Source organism: Silurus meridionalis, chromosome 10, assembly GCF_014805685.1.
Source record: "Silurus meridionalis isolate SWU-2019-XX chromosome 10, ASM1480568v1, whole genome shotgun sequence".
Classification (NCBI taxonomy): domain Eukaryota; kingdom Metazoa; phylum Chordata; class Actinopteri; order Siluriformes; family Siluridae; genus Silurus; species Silurus meridionalis.
In genome coordinates this window covers 16,047,449-16,063,376 of record NC_060893.1, presented here as the reverse complement: position 1 = coordinate 16,063,376, position 15,928 = coordinate 16,047,449, and the positions used below count along the sequence as shown (strand labels likewise).

At 37.5% G+C, this 15,928-nt stretch overlaps 1 protein-coding gene across 2 annotated transcripts in view; it reads right to left on the bottom strand.

Moving 5' to 3' along the window:
* Positions 1 to 541: 541 nt before the first annotated feature.
* Positions 542 to 15,928, bottom strand: part of LOC124392306 (Kv channel-interacting protein 1-like) — a 53,361-nt gene continuing 37,974 nt past the window's right edge. For both annotated transcript variants that reach the window (XM_046859167.1, XM_046859168.1), the window contains 7 exons: positions 9,470 to 9,594; positions 6,544 to 6,613; positions 6,375 to 6,445; positions 4,737 to 4,844; positions 4,469 to 4,573; positions 4,255 to 4,317; positions 542 to 2,183 (listed from right to left, as the gene is read on the bottom strand). In XM_046859167.1, the coding sequence (XP_046715123.1) occupies positions 2,136 to 2,183; positions 4,255 to 4,317; positions 4,469 to 4,573; positions 4,737 to 4,844; positions 6,375 to 6,445; positions 6,544 to 6,613; positions 9,470 to 9,594 (590 nt within the window). In that variant the 3' untranslated portion in view covers positions 542 to 2,135. The remainder of the gene's footprint in view (positions 2,184 to 4,254; positions 4,318 to 4,468; positions 4,574 to 4,736; positions 4,845 to 6,374; positions 6,446 to 6,543; positions 6,614 to 9,469; positions 9,595 to 15,928) is intronic.

Below are 15,928 nucleotides of genomic sequence, written 5' to 3'. Positions count from 1 at the left end.
ATTTTCACCCAGAACAGTCTCCAGAGTTTCATAGATGGGATAATTGTTTTGTTGATAAGAGACCAGAGAAGACAGTCCATTTTGGTTTAAGCTGAAGGAATGCTATGTCAGCTCAAATAACCACTATTTACAACCACGGTGAGCAGAAAAGCAGCTTGGAACATCCTGCCAGCCAAAAATGGAATTCAAAGATAGAGTGGGCACCGAATATTGGACAATTGGCCATGGAAAAAAAGACCAGGTAATGTTTTTCGATCGTTATCTGTTTCTTTTCACTGAGCATGTCCTGCCACATGATTCGATAAATGCAAGTATTAGCTGGTATTCTTGTTAAAGTAACTAATAAATGTATGTTCTTATTGATGCCATCATACTAAAAACATCCAGCCATACAGTAATTTAATATAGGCACATTTATTTATATAATGACTACATTTAATTCTCAACTAAATTACTTATACATATTCTAGAAATATTCTAGAATATTGCTGTGTTTATTAAATTCATTAGGCTTAAAGATAAATAATGGCTTACTCATCCCAACAAGTGACCTTTTAATAGCTTTTGAAGCTAAGCAACCTCTAAAATCTCTTTCTGTCCCTCTCTCACTCTCTCTGCTCTTCCAAATCACAGTGTGTGGATAAATGGTTACATGGCTAAATTCTTATTGAACAGTACTACATTTTGGTAATTCACAGCTTTCTCACAAAAAAATAACATATACAATGAGCACAACCAATATAATGTAGAGATGGCAAACAGTAAAAAAAAGCACCCAATGATGCAAAAACCCGTCTGTCAAATGTCCCATGGCTCCTTGTTAAATGTCCTCCCCTCATGCTGTCAACATCGAACACACAGACAGACAGATAGACAGAACAATCTAGAGACAAAGGTGTCTGAACAAATAAACAAGTAGCAACGCAATAAATAACACAGGCACAGTGCAGCACATATACACACAGGTAAACACAGACAGATCAGGTTCAGCATTCTCAAGCAAGAAGCAGCACAGTAATGTTGAAAAGCCATTCGATTTTTAACAAGACTACAAGAGATGTTTAAGACAGTATAGAATAGGGAGAAACATCCACGAGCTCGCTGACTGCTGACAAAACATAGTCACAAACAATGAAACTATAATCTCTAGGTTTGAAGTTACACCAGGCCTACTCTTTAACTTCTCTACTTTTAATGTTTGATTAAAAAAAACTCTTTTGGTAAAACCACCATAAATGGTATTAAGCTTTAAGGCTTATAATAATCTGATTTTTCTTTTTGCACTCCTTAAGAGTTTTGGATCTAAATGGAAAATCTAATATAGAAACTGGTGTAAGAATTAAGCAATCAAGATGCAATAAAGTATTGAAATATTAAGCCTGTCCATTTGGTTCTATGTGAAATAGTTACAAGCAATGATTATAATACTATTTTGGCACTTTCTTCTACCCATTTACAAGCACTGATCCTTTAGTCACCTTGTCTTATTCTCTAGAAACATTGTAAATAGGTCATTATACTGTGCTTTCCAGTGGTATAATATTTACAAATATTAGAGAATAATTGTAGGTTCAGTGTCCTGTATATAAATAAAAACTCCAAGTGTTTACTTATATAACTTGTATAAGTGTATAAAATAAATCACTTGAGCCAGAAGAACAGAAAGAATAAGCAAGAATATTCTGGTAAAAAAAAAAGTTTGAAAGAAAAAAGTGACTAAATCATATGAAAAGCAATGAGATTATTCTAAATCTAATGTGAACCTCTGTAACTTTTTATACAAATTAAATTTTCCAACCATGAAACATGTTGAACACTTGTGGCTATAAAATGGAAAATCAAGGCTGGTTGTGAAAGGGCATGGATCTGTTTTCCAGGATAACAATCCAAAAAAAAAAAAAATATTACAGTGCTAAGCACATAGTGTTGCTATGTACATAGCAGTGTAGCACAGATGTCCAGCTACAGGAAGCTACAGATTTCCAAAGTTAAATAATGGGCACAAGATTATGTAGCTTCTTATTACTCTCCTTCTTGAACAAAGTAGCTGTAAACCTTTCTGGTGGGGGTGGAGCGGGGGGGTGTTGACTCTTCTTTACTTTCTTTCTGTCTCCTCATTCAATTCTGTGGTTCTTTTATATCACATTCTCAAAAAGCTGCAAAGATCTCATAATATTTTCATCCTGCAAAAATGAACAAACAAAAAAAACAACAGTGAGACACACAAATATCTGTCAGTTATTCAGACAGAAACCGAACATTGGTGATTACATTGAGATTTAATTTAATCAAGAATCAGTATATATAATATATGTTAATTTATGGGTTATAAAAATGCTAGTCACACTACATGGACAAAAGTTTGTGGACACTGCATGTGCTTCTTTTTTAACATCTCATTCCTCATTCCCCAGTCCCCAATGGTTGTTATGATAACTTCAGTAGGGTTAAGGTCAGAGCTCTATAGCAGGCCACTAAAGATATTTAATTTTTGTAAACTATATTTTCATGCAGCTGACACTGTGCACATGGGCTTTGTCATCCCGAAATAGGTTTAGGTCTCCCAGTTTAAGTAAAGAGAAAATGTATTTCTTTAGTATCCAAAGACAATCCTATACAATGTTTACCATTTTTTTGTAACAGTATGGGAAAGAGCCACATATGGTTAGAAAAGTCAGGTGTCCCAATGTTATTATCAATATACTGTTTCTCACTATATAAAATATTACATGAAGTAATAGTTAATAATTAACTAAATGTTAAACTAAACTAAATGCACAACAACAGCTATCATGCACAGCAATATCTTGTAGCTTTGGCATGTAGCAATTCTTTCGAAAATAGCAATTGATTATTGATTTTCTGTCATTTACATTGGATTTTTTTTTGCTACATTGGATTTTTTTGCTATCAACATTTGAATGCACACATAAGTAGCAGTATTTAACATGTTTCTAAATGAAATTGTTTTATATTGCATTTCCCCTTACATCCCAGGTTAAAGTAGCTTTGCTTAGCTACTTAATTATTATTAATATTTTTTTTTAGGAATAATAATTTAGGAACACTATATTTTGACAGCATTAAAATGTAGTTAAACTTGATAATCAAAGTTTGTCACATTTTATTTGAGCAACTAAATGCACACTGACATTATTACTGACTTTAGTAAGCTGGTAAAAATCCGTAATTCACTTATGGCATTTGGCAGATGCAATTATCCAGAGCGAATTACATTTCATCTCATTCAAACAACTGAGACTTGCTCAGGGGCCAAGGAGCAGAAGCTTGGTGTGGTTAGGATTTAAACTCATGCCTTTAACCACTAAGCAACCACTTCCCAAACTTAACTAAAATTTTCAGCATTGTTTGTTGGTCTGAACTTATGAAATTAGTTTAGTTAAAAATGTATTTTGGCTTAGCTGTGTTCTGACCAACCCTTTTTTTGCAGGTTTTTGCAGGTTTTCCAATGTAAAGCCAGAAATTAGGTTGAATAATGTTAGGCAAATATATCTATTATGACTAAATTTATATACATACATATATATATATATATATATATATATATATATATATATATATATATATATATATATATATATATATATATATATATATATATATATATATACAGTGAGGAAAATAAGTATTTGAACACCCTGCTATTTTGCAAGTTCTCCCACTTAGAAATCATGGAGGGGTATGAAATTGTCATCGTAGGTGCATGTCCACTGTGAGAGACATAATCTAAAAAAAAAAAAAAAAAAAATCCAGAAATCACAATGTATGATTTTTAAACTATTTATTTGTATGATACAGCTGCAAAGAAGTATTTGAACACCTGTCTATCAGCTAGATTTCTGACCCTCAAAGACCTGTTAGTCTGCCTTTAAAATGTCCACCTCCACTACATTTATTATCCTAAATTAGATGCACCTGTTTAAGGTCGTTAGCTGCATAAAGACACCTGTCCACCCCATACAATCAGTAAGAATCCAACTACTAACATGGCCAAGACCAAAGAGCTGTCCAAAGACACTAGAGACAAAATTGTACACCTCCACAAGGCTGGAAAGGGCTACGGGGAAATATTTAAATTTCCTTAAAGCTTAAAAACAGATGGGCATGGGTTATTTAAAAACCTGTATGGCGAATATTGTGTTGTAGTGAGATGTGATTACCACTAGAGGGTAGCGCATACAAGGACTGCTGAGAAAAGAAAAGGAAAAGAAAAGACAGGAATGATGTAGATACCTCTTGACAGGATAGAATGAACTCATCAAGAGTGACGACTCCATCTCTGTTTTTGTCCATTTTCTGTAGAGGAAAAAAATTGGATAACATACAGTTAGTTGAAAATTAAATAAACAATTGATCGAATATCTAATTTATTTATAACCACATTTGAATCGCTATAGATCAGTATGCACAGCAAAACAGGAAACCTTTCTACATAATTGTAACTTACCTGAAAGAAAGCATCCACATGCTGTTTGGGTGTGTCTGTCCTAAGGACGGGGTACGTATGTTTCCCCATCATATCATAGATAGCACTCACAATGTCAGTCATCTCCTACACAGTAAAATGCATATTAATATGTCTGCTTTAAATGTGTGTGAATACACTGGTGGTTTTATAGTGATCAAATATGTGGATACATGCCCCGACCACCACACTCCCATCCCCAACACACACACACACACACACACACACACACACACACACACACACACACCTCCTTGGTAATGTAGCCATCTTTGTTGATATCGTACAAATTGAAAGTCCACTGCAATTTCTCCTGTGTAGAACCTCTTAACAAGATAGACAGAGCTGTAACAAAATCCTGGGCACAACCAGTGACATAAAGATACAGTGAGATAGAAAGATTACACATCACAACCATAGAATTTGGGGAGGAAAATCCGAAAATAGTCCACAAAAAATGTGGCCCTATATTTTATAATAATGATAATAATGATGCAAGTGTAAAAATAAAGCGTAAGATTATGCCATTTGTGTATGATAATGAATGAATGATTAGGTTTGCAGTTTTATAAGAAATCTAGGTATAATTTAGGAATACCCAATCTAACTCCAGAGTAAATCAGAAAACTCAGTAGAAGCCCATGTGGAGCACTTTTAATACTCTTTACGGTACAGTATTTACAGTATCATTTTTCTAGCAGAAACATTTTGCTGTCATAACCAACATTAGCTAATTTGTAAACCTTGAGGGTGGCATGTACACTATGTGGTTGGAAGTTGGAAGTGTGTAGAGTGTATAGATTTTATCCGTCCCCTTTTTTGTTATAATAACCTCCACTCTTCAGGGATGGTTTTCTCAAAATTTTCTAGCTTGATGGTGGGGATTTGTGTTCATTCAGCCAACATCCTATTTATTCCACAGATATTCATTTGAATTGAGGTGTTGAAGACAATTAAATTCCCCCACTCTAACCTTGGAACTCATGAAACTCACTTTGTATGCCAGAGCAGTGTCATTTGGAACAGGTCTAGGCCTCAGTTCCATGGAGGGGCTATTGTAACAATACAGCATAAACACCCTGAACAATTCTGTGTTCATCTTTGCGAAAACTGTTTAAGGAAGATTCACATATAGTTTTGACAGTCGAGTGTCCGCATACTTCACATACTTCTGGCTTTAGTGTACAGTGGTCTGTAACACTTCAATTTGCAAGTTATTAGCAATGTCTGGGTTGTTCTTATTTGTTACAGATAAAATAATTTAATCAGTGGTTATTTTTATGAATGGTTCAATGAATGAAGTGGTTTATATTGTTCCGGTGTGTCATTAATAGTTAAAATCCACAAAAACTGGTTAGAAATGTACCAAATCAATGTTTTGATTTTTAAGTATTTTAAGGTTGCTTTTTCCAATAAAAGTACTAAAAGCCAGAGGTTTACATCAAAAAAAAAAAAAAAAAAAAATAAAATAATATATATATATATATATATATATATATATATATATATATATATATATATATATATATATATATATATATAAAAGAATAAAAACCCTTTTTTTTTTTGCAGATGTATTTATGGTTCAGTACTCTCCAATTCTATTAAATTCACAGGTCTTGAAATTAAATTTTAACTTCACTTTAAGAAAGAGGCCATCACATCAGCACAAGCTCTTTCATTACTGACCATGAAAACAGCAACTGAATGATAATGTGGGAAAATTGCCATATACTCAACCATGACATAAAAATAAATTAAATAGACGTTAGGAGAAAATAGATGTGAGTCACAAAGAGAAACAGAATAGCTAAAACTAGGTATCAGTCTGAATAAAATGGATAAGAAGGAGTAAGAGTAATTCATGCAGTGTGACAGAGACGATCACCTCAAACTTGATGGAGCCGTTATGGCCCAAGTCGAAGGCGTTAAACAGGTAGTGAGCATATGTGCTGGCATCTATACAAAATAACAGATACTCTGTTAGGAGAACACACATACGCACATGTAAATATATACAAAAAATCTCAATTTGTGACATACACATCGACACTTACCACCCTGAGGAAAGAACTGTGAGTAAATCTGTTTAAATGTCTCTTCATTGACAGCCCCACTAGGGCATTCCTAAGAAATAAGAGAGCAAAGATTAAAAACTAGGAAGAAAGGAAGAATCTTGTCCCTTTGGAATCCAAATGAGGTTGGTATACAAACTAAAATTGAAAGGTAAGGATTAAGGCTGTCAAAAGTAATGTGTTAATAACGCGTTAACACAACATTAAATTGAACTGCACAAATTTGTATTAATGCGTGATTGATCCAGCTCACATTTCTGTTTGACCATTTTTATAAAAAAATATAAATAAATAAATAAATAAATGAGGCAAAATTAAAATCTTCAACGCTACACACATTTATTATTTATATATATATATATATATATATATATATATATATATATATATATATATATATATATATATATATATATATAAACATTTGTATTACTGATGCACCAAGTCTCAAATCAAGCTCCAAAATAACATTTAATATGTACCTAATTTAAACCGGAAACAGAAAAACTGGAAACATAGCAAAAGTTCCATTTGGTGTCCGGATGATTTTCGTCATTTAAAACACTTGCTAAAATATTTTGTCTTCATGCTCTACGTTAAGTATGCTTTCACTAATAATAAACATACATTTGGCAGAAAATGTCTGCAGAACCAGAAAGGATGAAATTTGCCAAATGTATTATATGGCCTACCTTAACAAAAAAGAAAAAAATATGTGCATAAATGATTTTCTAGAAATGTGGTATTTGTTAAAAAAAATACAATTAATTTAGAAAAATGCTATTATCCTTTTTATGTTCATATAAATAACCTTTGTATAGAGACTCATTAATGTGAGCTTGATTGATAAACTTATTTTGTCCAGATTAAACAGGTAATTTATTTCAAATGTGTATTTAATGAGGTGTGTAAAATTAATGTTACTTTGTGGAATAATCTGATAGTTGCAACGAATAAACTAAATAGATTATTGTCTTTTTCTTCTTTCGGCTTTTCCCATTAGGGGAATCTTATGCTTTATCTTCTCCATACCCCCCCTGTCCTCTACATCTGCCTCTTTCAAACCAACAGCCTGCATGTCTTCCTTCACCACATCCATAAACCACCTCCTTGGCCTTCCTCTTTCCCTCCTTCCTGGTGGCATCATCCTCAGCATTCTCCTACCGATATACCCCATGTCCCTCCTCTGCACATGTCCAAACCATCTCAATCTCGCCTCCCTCACCTTGTCTCCAAAACGTGTAAAAATGTAGGAACATGCGCTGTCCCTCTAATAAACTCGTTTCTAATCCTGTCCATCCTCATCACTTCCAACGAAAACCTCAACATCTTCAGCTCTGATGCCTCCAGCTCCACCTCCTGTCTTTTACTCAATGCCACTGTCTCTAAACCATACAACATCGCATTTTTCACCACAGTCCTATAAACTTTTCCTTTCACTCTTGTAGATACCCTTCTATCACAGATCACTCCTGCCACTCTTCTCCACCCACTCCACCCTGCCTGCACACTTTTCTTCACTTCTCTAACACACTCTCCATTACTGTGCACTGTTGACCCCAGGTACCTGAATGAGGAGTTCTTCTTCTCCACCTCTTCTCCCTGCAACCGCACCACTCCACTGCCCTTCCACTTATTCACACATGTACTCTGTCTTACTCCTACTGACTTTCATTCCCCTTCTCTCAAACGCATACCTCCACCTCTCTCACACTCTTCTCAACCTGCTCCCTACTCTCACCACAAATCACAATATCATCCACGAAAATCATAGTCCCGGGAGACTCCTGTCTGATCCTGCCTGTCATCCTGTCCATCACCACTGCAAACAGAAAAGAGCTCAGAGCTGATCCTTGATGCAGTCCAACCTTCACCTTCAACTAGTCTGTCGTTTCTACTGCACACTTCACTGCTGTCACACTGCCCTCATACATGTCCTGCATCACTCTTACATACTTCTCTGACACACCAGACTTCATCATACAATACCACAACTCCTCTATTGGCACCCTGTCGTACGCTTTCTCTAAATCCACAAACAGACAATGCATCTCCTTCTGACCTTCTTTATACTTCTCCATCAACATTCTCAGAGCAAATATTGAATCTGTAGTGCTCTTCCTCGGGATGAAACCATACTGCTGCTCACAGATGGTCACCTCTTCTCTCAGCCTGGCTTCCACTACTCTTTTCCATAACTTCATGTTGTGACTGATCAACTTTATTCCCCTGTAGTTACTGCAGGGCTGCACATCCCTTATCTTATTCTTAAAGATTGGTACCAGCAAACTCCTTCTCCATTCCTCAGGCATCCTCTCACCTTTCAAAATCTTTTTGAACAATCTGGTTAAAAACTCCACTGCCATCTCTCCTAAACATCTCCACGCTTCTACTGGTATGTCTGGTCCAACCGACTTTCCACTCTTCGTTCTCTTAATCGCTGCATCCAATCCAAACTTCTTTCTCTCTTATTTTCCTCATTCATCAGCTGCTCAAAATTCTCCCCCATCTTCTCAACACACTTTCATCACTAGTCATATGAAGCTAAATTACTTGTTAATACCTGATGGTTTATAAAGTTTGAGAACAAATGAACGGAAAAAGTATGAATGCCTTGATAGAAGGCAATTCTAAATAAATCTATGAATAAATTAAGAGACAAGACTAGCCATTCTATTATGGCAAAAGATTTGGTACTGTTTTTGATTTGGTATATAACAATTAAGTGACTGTGAATAAGCTTCATTCCTGCCAGAGCTGTCAAGGTAATTTTCAGACTTAAATCAGACTTACATTCATTTCTGTATACATAAAATGATTATTTAATTAAAGCATTAATCATACATAAAAAATTATTAATAGAATATTTTGGTGAAAAAATATGTTTATTGTGTAAGTTTGTGTGTACATTTTTAAACCCCCTGTAGAGTTCCTGCAGTTCTCTCTTGCTGAAGTTGGTCTGAGCTTCCAGTTTACCCAAACCCTCTGGACGATGGCACACCATTGTTATCTCCAAATCATCATCTATGATATCTACAGAGAAGGACAGAAAAAAAAAACATAAGAAGTGAAAAAGCAAAGAAATGAAGCATAAGAATAATTAAAAGAGGAAAAACCCAGATACGCATTGTCATTGATGTGAAGTAAACTCTTGCAAAGCTTCCCAGATGTTGTTAAGTCCCAGCTAGAGTATAAAAGTCATGGGATGAATATTAAATGACATGAGATGAGATTGAAGCTTATCTATGCTCACATACGAAAGCTGTTAATTTTTTAACATTAATGTGGTGGATTTATGAGAACAGAAAATTCAATCTTAAGAAGTATGTCAGCTTATTCTGATCAGTAGTGAACACACACACACACACACACACACACACACACACACACACACACACACATATTGATAAATAGTGTATAATAGAGGAGTTTAATTGGCTTTAAAAGTAAAATATCAAGATGGAAGAGTGGATGTGTTTGAACGTCAGGTGTAGATGGAAAGGAGGCAAATGAAGAGTCTCTCCTGTGTGTAATCATGGTGAAGCCACTAATAGGTTTTGTTGGTCTTTCAGTTGGCCATGAACCAGAGTGTGTGAGAGCTGGAGAGAAACCTTCATATTCATGGAAAAAAACTCATGGCAGCATCTGGTACCTCCCAGGTTTAAGCACCATATTAAAACCCTGGTATAGGTAGAAAGGACTTGGAAAATGGCAGACTCTTAAAGCTTTAAACTACTTTAATTTGAATTTATTCAGCATTACAGCATTCACTGGCAGACAAACATGCACAAACACACATTCTTCCTAGCTCTCTCTCTCTCTCTCTCTCTCTCTCTCTCTCTCTCTCTCTCTCTTTATGGTTCACAGCCCTCTGAAAGACAAACAACACTCACATAAGTCAGCCTGTCATGTTATTTAACATGGGTGAGAATCATCATGCTTTAAAATGTGAATTTCCCTCAGTTATAAATAAAGTGATCTATCTATTTAAATGCCGTTTCAAGCAACCTCCTCTTTATCTGCAGCTGACAGTCAACCAATCTATGCCAATTTAACCAGTGGTTCAATCTATGCTGTACATGAGCTGGACAGTCATACACTTCTCATAATGCTCCCCTGCAGAAATAAATCAAATGCAGACACAAACATTGGCTAATTGGTGTAACTGACACTGATTACAGTGTAGTTTGGACAAACCACAGGTACACTTCCTTAAGAAGAAACAGAACCATTGCAGCAATATTTAACTCCAACCAGAAAAAGGTTTGTTTCCTAAGATCACCATTCAATCACCTGTTGGATCAGACCAATAAAAACAGACTTTGCACAGAAAAAACATAATGCCCTAATAGAATATGTTGAACTCACATGACTTTAAAATCCCAGCAGCACTCTCTTCCCAGCCAAGATTAAACCTGGAGCTATGGCCTTACATTTTGCCATATAAGTGAGCCAGAGGATAGACTTGCTTCCTTATCAAAAATAAATAAATAATTGGGTTTTATAAACGGGACATTGATTTCTGAAACTAAATGCGCAAATAGAACAATTAATTTAAAAGAATCCTATTGTTTATCCAACATAAACAATTAAAATTTTCTGATGACTGCTGCTACTAGCATTATTCCATCACACTGGCAGTTCAGATAATAAGGGGCTTAATATACACACGTTCCAGCTCAGTCAATCACTTTCCTATCTCTCTCTCTCTCTCTCTCTCTCTCTCTCTCTACAGAATTATTTAGTAATCCTGCATATCAAGTGTTTGCATAATCTGAATTATCATAAGCAATGCATTATACTACAGTGTTGACTCAAACAAATGCCTCTAGGGTTTTCCATTACAGGAACTCATTGTCCACGCTCTGAATCACGTGTCTAATCCACCCAATAGGCAAGTCGTGACGTCATCGGTGGGCGATGCCGCGTAAACCAGGAAGCTACAAAATGGCTGAGTGATGGTAGCAACATTAGCTTCTGTTGTTTAGGAAGGCGCTTTGTGTGTGAATCTGTGCAGCATGGCTAGAAACCAAACAAAGCTTTGTGTTGTTTGTTTGGGAGTAGAGCATATGGCTATACACACTCTCCGCTCCTGGAGATTACTCTTCGAAGAGAGTGATCTCCCTCATGGCTCAGGTCCTGCTGTTGCTGAGGCGAAGCGGCACGAAGGTCGTGGGGCTCGCAGGCTGACCTAGCGAAAGGCACAGATATGGATGAGTCCTCTTCAACCTCCCCTGTTGAGCCGAGCTCCCATTCCCTGAGAGTGTTGTCTTCTCCCGGCATGTGTGGTGCGGAGCTATGGGTCTCTTCCTCTGAGGAGGGAGAAATCATAAAAGCTAGCGAGCTAACGGACTCCTCACAGCCTGTGCTGTTCGAAGAGCTCCTGGAGGTAATGACACAAGCCGAGTCCAAGTCAGAGTTAGCTTAGCCAGGTGAGAAGCAGAAGCAACGCATTCCCAGCAAGCTGGATGAGCGTTTTCTGCATCCCACGTCACAGCCTCCACGCCGGGGCCTATCATTTTTCCTGACTTTGAGACCTTGTGTCTTGATAGGCTGGTTTCCCAATCAGGTGTCTTGGCACATGGTCGGTGGAACGAGTTACATCGTTGATGGCACATAAACTGCCTGGAGATGATGGCTGTGCTTATGGCATTCAAACACTTTCTCCAAAACCTAAAAGTTTGCCATGTGCTAGTCCGTGCGGACAACACCTCGGTGGTCTCATACATTAACCGCCATTGGGGTTTCTGATCTTGCCCCCTGTACAGGCTGGCATGGCAGATCCTCCTATGTTCCATAGGGAAACTCCTCTCACTGAGAATTGGAGAGCAGATGCCCTTTCGAGGCAAGGGCCGAGGCCTGGGGAATGGAGGCTACACCCCAAGGTGGTGGAGAAGATATGGCAGAGATATTACAAAGCCCAGGTGGATCTGTTTGTGACTTCGGGAGACTTCGCACTGTCTCCTCTGGTTCTCTCTCTCTCACCCAGCCCCACTGAGGCTGGACGCCATGGTGCAGATGTGGCTGAGGCTACGTCTGTACGCCTTGCCTCCTATTGTGCTGCTCCCGGCAGTTTTGTCCGGACAGACCGTGGTTTACAGACCTGCTGTCCCTCCTCAAGGGACCTCCTTGGGAAATTCCTCCCAGAAGGGATCTCCTCTCGCAGGCCGGAGAAACCCTAGTTCACCCCAGCTCAGAGTTATGAAAACTATGTCTGTGGGCACAGTTTCTAGCAGCTGGTCTCTCTACTGAGGTAGTTGAGACCATCCGCCATTTCAGAGCTCCCGTAACAAGGAGGTCATATGTTGCTAGATGGCAGCAGTTTTCCACGTGGTGTGAGCACCACCAATTAGACCCAGTCAACTGCCCGGTTGGGTCAGTTCTGGAGTTCTTGCAGGAACAGTTTGTCACAGGGTTGGCCCTGTCCACCCTGAAGGTTTACGTGTCCGCTATCGCAGCTTATGGTACCCTGCCTGCAGGGCAGTCGCTGTGTGGGATTTGGCCGTCGTGTTGGCAGCTCTATCTGCACCTGCCTTCAAGCCTTTGGCCAAGGTGGCCCTTAGGTACCTGTCGGTAAAGACCGCCTTTCTTTTGGCAATATCCTCCCTTCAGATGCTCGGGGACCTACAGGCTCTGTCTGTGGCCCCATCTCTCCTGGAGTTTACCCCTGGCATGGCCAGTGCCTTTCTCTACCCTAAAATTGGGTATGTGCCTAAGGTGCCTACGGCTCCCTCATGACCTGTCGTTTTGCAGGCATTCTGCCCTCCTCCTTTCCTAGCTCCAGACCAGAAAAAGCAAAATCGACTGTGTCCAGTGCGAGCTGCTATGTTATTGTCTGCTATGGCCCTCACAGGAAAGGTTTTCCTGCCAATAAGCAGACTCTCAGCAGATGGATAGTGGATGCTGTTACCACAGGTTATTAGTCCTCTTAACTATATAAGGCTCATTCAACCTGGAGTATGGTGACCTCTATGGCCTGGTCCGCAGGCATATGTAATGCTGCGAGCTGGTCCACCCCTTTGACCTGGTTTTACTCCCTTGATGTCAGAGCCACACCTGAATCCTCTGTCCTGCACGCTGGTGGTGCCCAGACACACTAGGCAGGGACTGGTCAGTATGGCGTGATTGGAAGCTCGATTCCAAAGCGTTTCGACGCAGCTTGAGTTCCTAAAACGGAACGTCTCTAGGTTACATATGTAACCCTAGTTTCCAGAGGGAACGAGACACTGTGTCGTTTTATTAATCAGCAGCTTCACACAGCCTTTCAACTAAACATGACCTCTTAAGAAGAGAACACAGCCACTGATTTTCTAAATAAGTTCTCAAAACTCTCAAAGTTCTCAATAAGTTCCTGTTCTCAAAGCTTTTGCAGCTAAAACAATCAGCAGATCCTCATATGTATAGGCAAAAGGTTATATTGTCATAGGTATTTTAAAATTTAATTTTGTACTATCCAGGAAGTACAGTAACTTTATGGATTTGTAGACATCACTTTATGAACCATTCTCTGAATCTACCAAATTGACATACAGCTTGGTATAATCTTACGTCTTCTATTTATTCTGTGTTGGTTTGTTCATAGAAATACAAAAATGAAAACAAACTGAAATCAAGTGAAATTATACACATAAGTCTCAAAGGTAATATAACAAAAAAAAACAGTAACGTGAGCTGAATAATATAAAATCTCACTGAAACAATAAAGCTTTATAATTTTGAAAAGTTTATGATTATTTCACTAAGGCATCAGTTTGATGAACTCAATATCAAAACTTACTGCATGGTGAATTTTGTCTTTAACTGGTAAAAATAGGTTTCTGCAAATTTAAGGCATGTCCTTTGACAGTATTTATTTTGCGCACAGAATTGCTGGACTTGAAATGACTTTCAGGCTTGGAAAAGCACATTGCAGGTGAAAAATGAATCTACTTGTATAAACACCACTCTGTATTTTCCACCTTTGGGTAGAAATGCTCCAAATTGCTTGTTCATTAGAGCTTCAGTAAGTCACTGGCTAAGTAAATTTGTTGTTTTCTTTCAATTTGCATAAATAGTAAAGCATCCCTTACACACTAAAATAGTACTTCTTGCACTCACAAAAAATAAATTCTGGTAATTTAGAGACTTTATACAACTATTAATATTAAAATGGTAATTGTGCAACAGATGGTGAGGCAAAATGCTTTATGCATTATTACAACAATTATTTTTTATATATAATAAGCATCTTTTGTTTTTCAAATAATTCAATACACTGTAAATATCCACATGCTGCAAGAGTGATGTAAACGTTGTAGCATCTGGCACAGGTCATTTAGATTTCATGTCCCAGGCATTCCTTTTAACCCTTGACATCTGCTTTTCAATCAAAGGATAAGCACCACAGCTTACACTTTTATTGAAAGTTTGTATACCACAGTGTCATACCCCCACCCCGGAAGAGACAAAGCAGGATTAAAACTGACCTCTCCAGCTGACTTTAAAGCAGCATTCAACTGATAACACAAGCCAGTCTCTATACCTTACACAGTACACACACACACACACACACACACACACACACACACACACACCACCCCGAAAGCCAGATAACCCCCTGGCCTCTCTGGTTGACAGGGACCCTCAAACCATAAAACAATTCATTCTCGAAACTCGGCCCCAGTACGTCTGTTTGTGACACACACACATATACAAACACACACATACCAAAAGGAAGCATTATTTTATTAATTAAATAATCAATAGAATGTCCCACTTCACATGACACAAACATACATCTTGTTTGTATCTTCTCCTATAAATAAAGCAAGTGTTTAACCCTACCTAAATAATAGTTACACTCTAAAAGGTTTAGTAATTTACCTCTGTTTTAATGTTGTCTATTCTTTTCGATTTCAAAGTTGATTTAAAATTATCTTCTCTTTATTCTTTCTTTCCTAACAAGGGTGCATTGTATACACCAGAATATAATGTTGTATTAACATAAGTTATACCTTAAATACTGGTCCTGGTCCTGGTACATTGTACATCTGTTTTAATGCTGTCTTTTCTTTTAAGGCTTGATGTCAAAGTTGACATAAAATTATCCTCTCTTTATTTTCCTAAAAAGGGTGCATTTTATATACCTGAATATAACATTGTATTAACAAAATTATACCTTAAGCACTGGCATGTTAATAGTATGTTAAATGTTAACTGGTATGTAATGTACCTCTGTTTTAATGCTGTCCTTGCTTTCCATGTCTAATGTCAAAATGATCACCAACATTATCTGTTCCTTATTTTGCAAACAATGGTGCATTTTATTTGATCATGAAATGTACCATACTGTCTTAATACACTTTGGATAAAACTTCAAGTTCTCCAA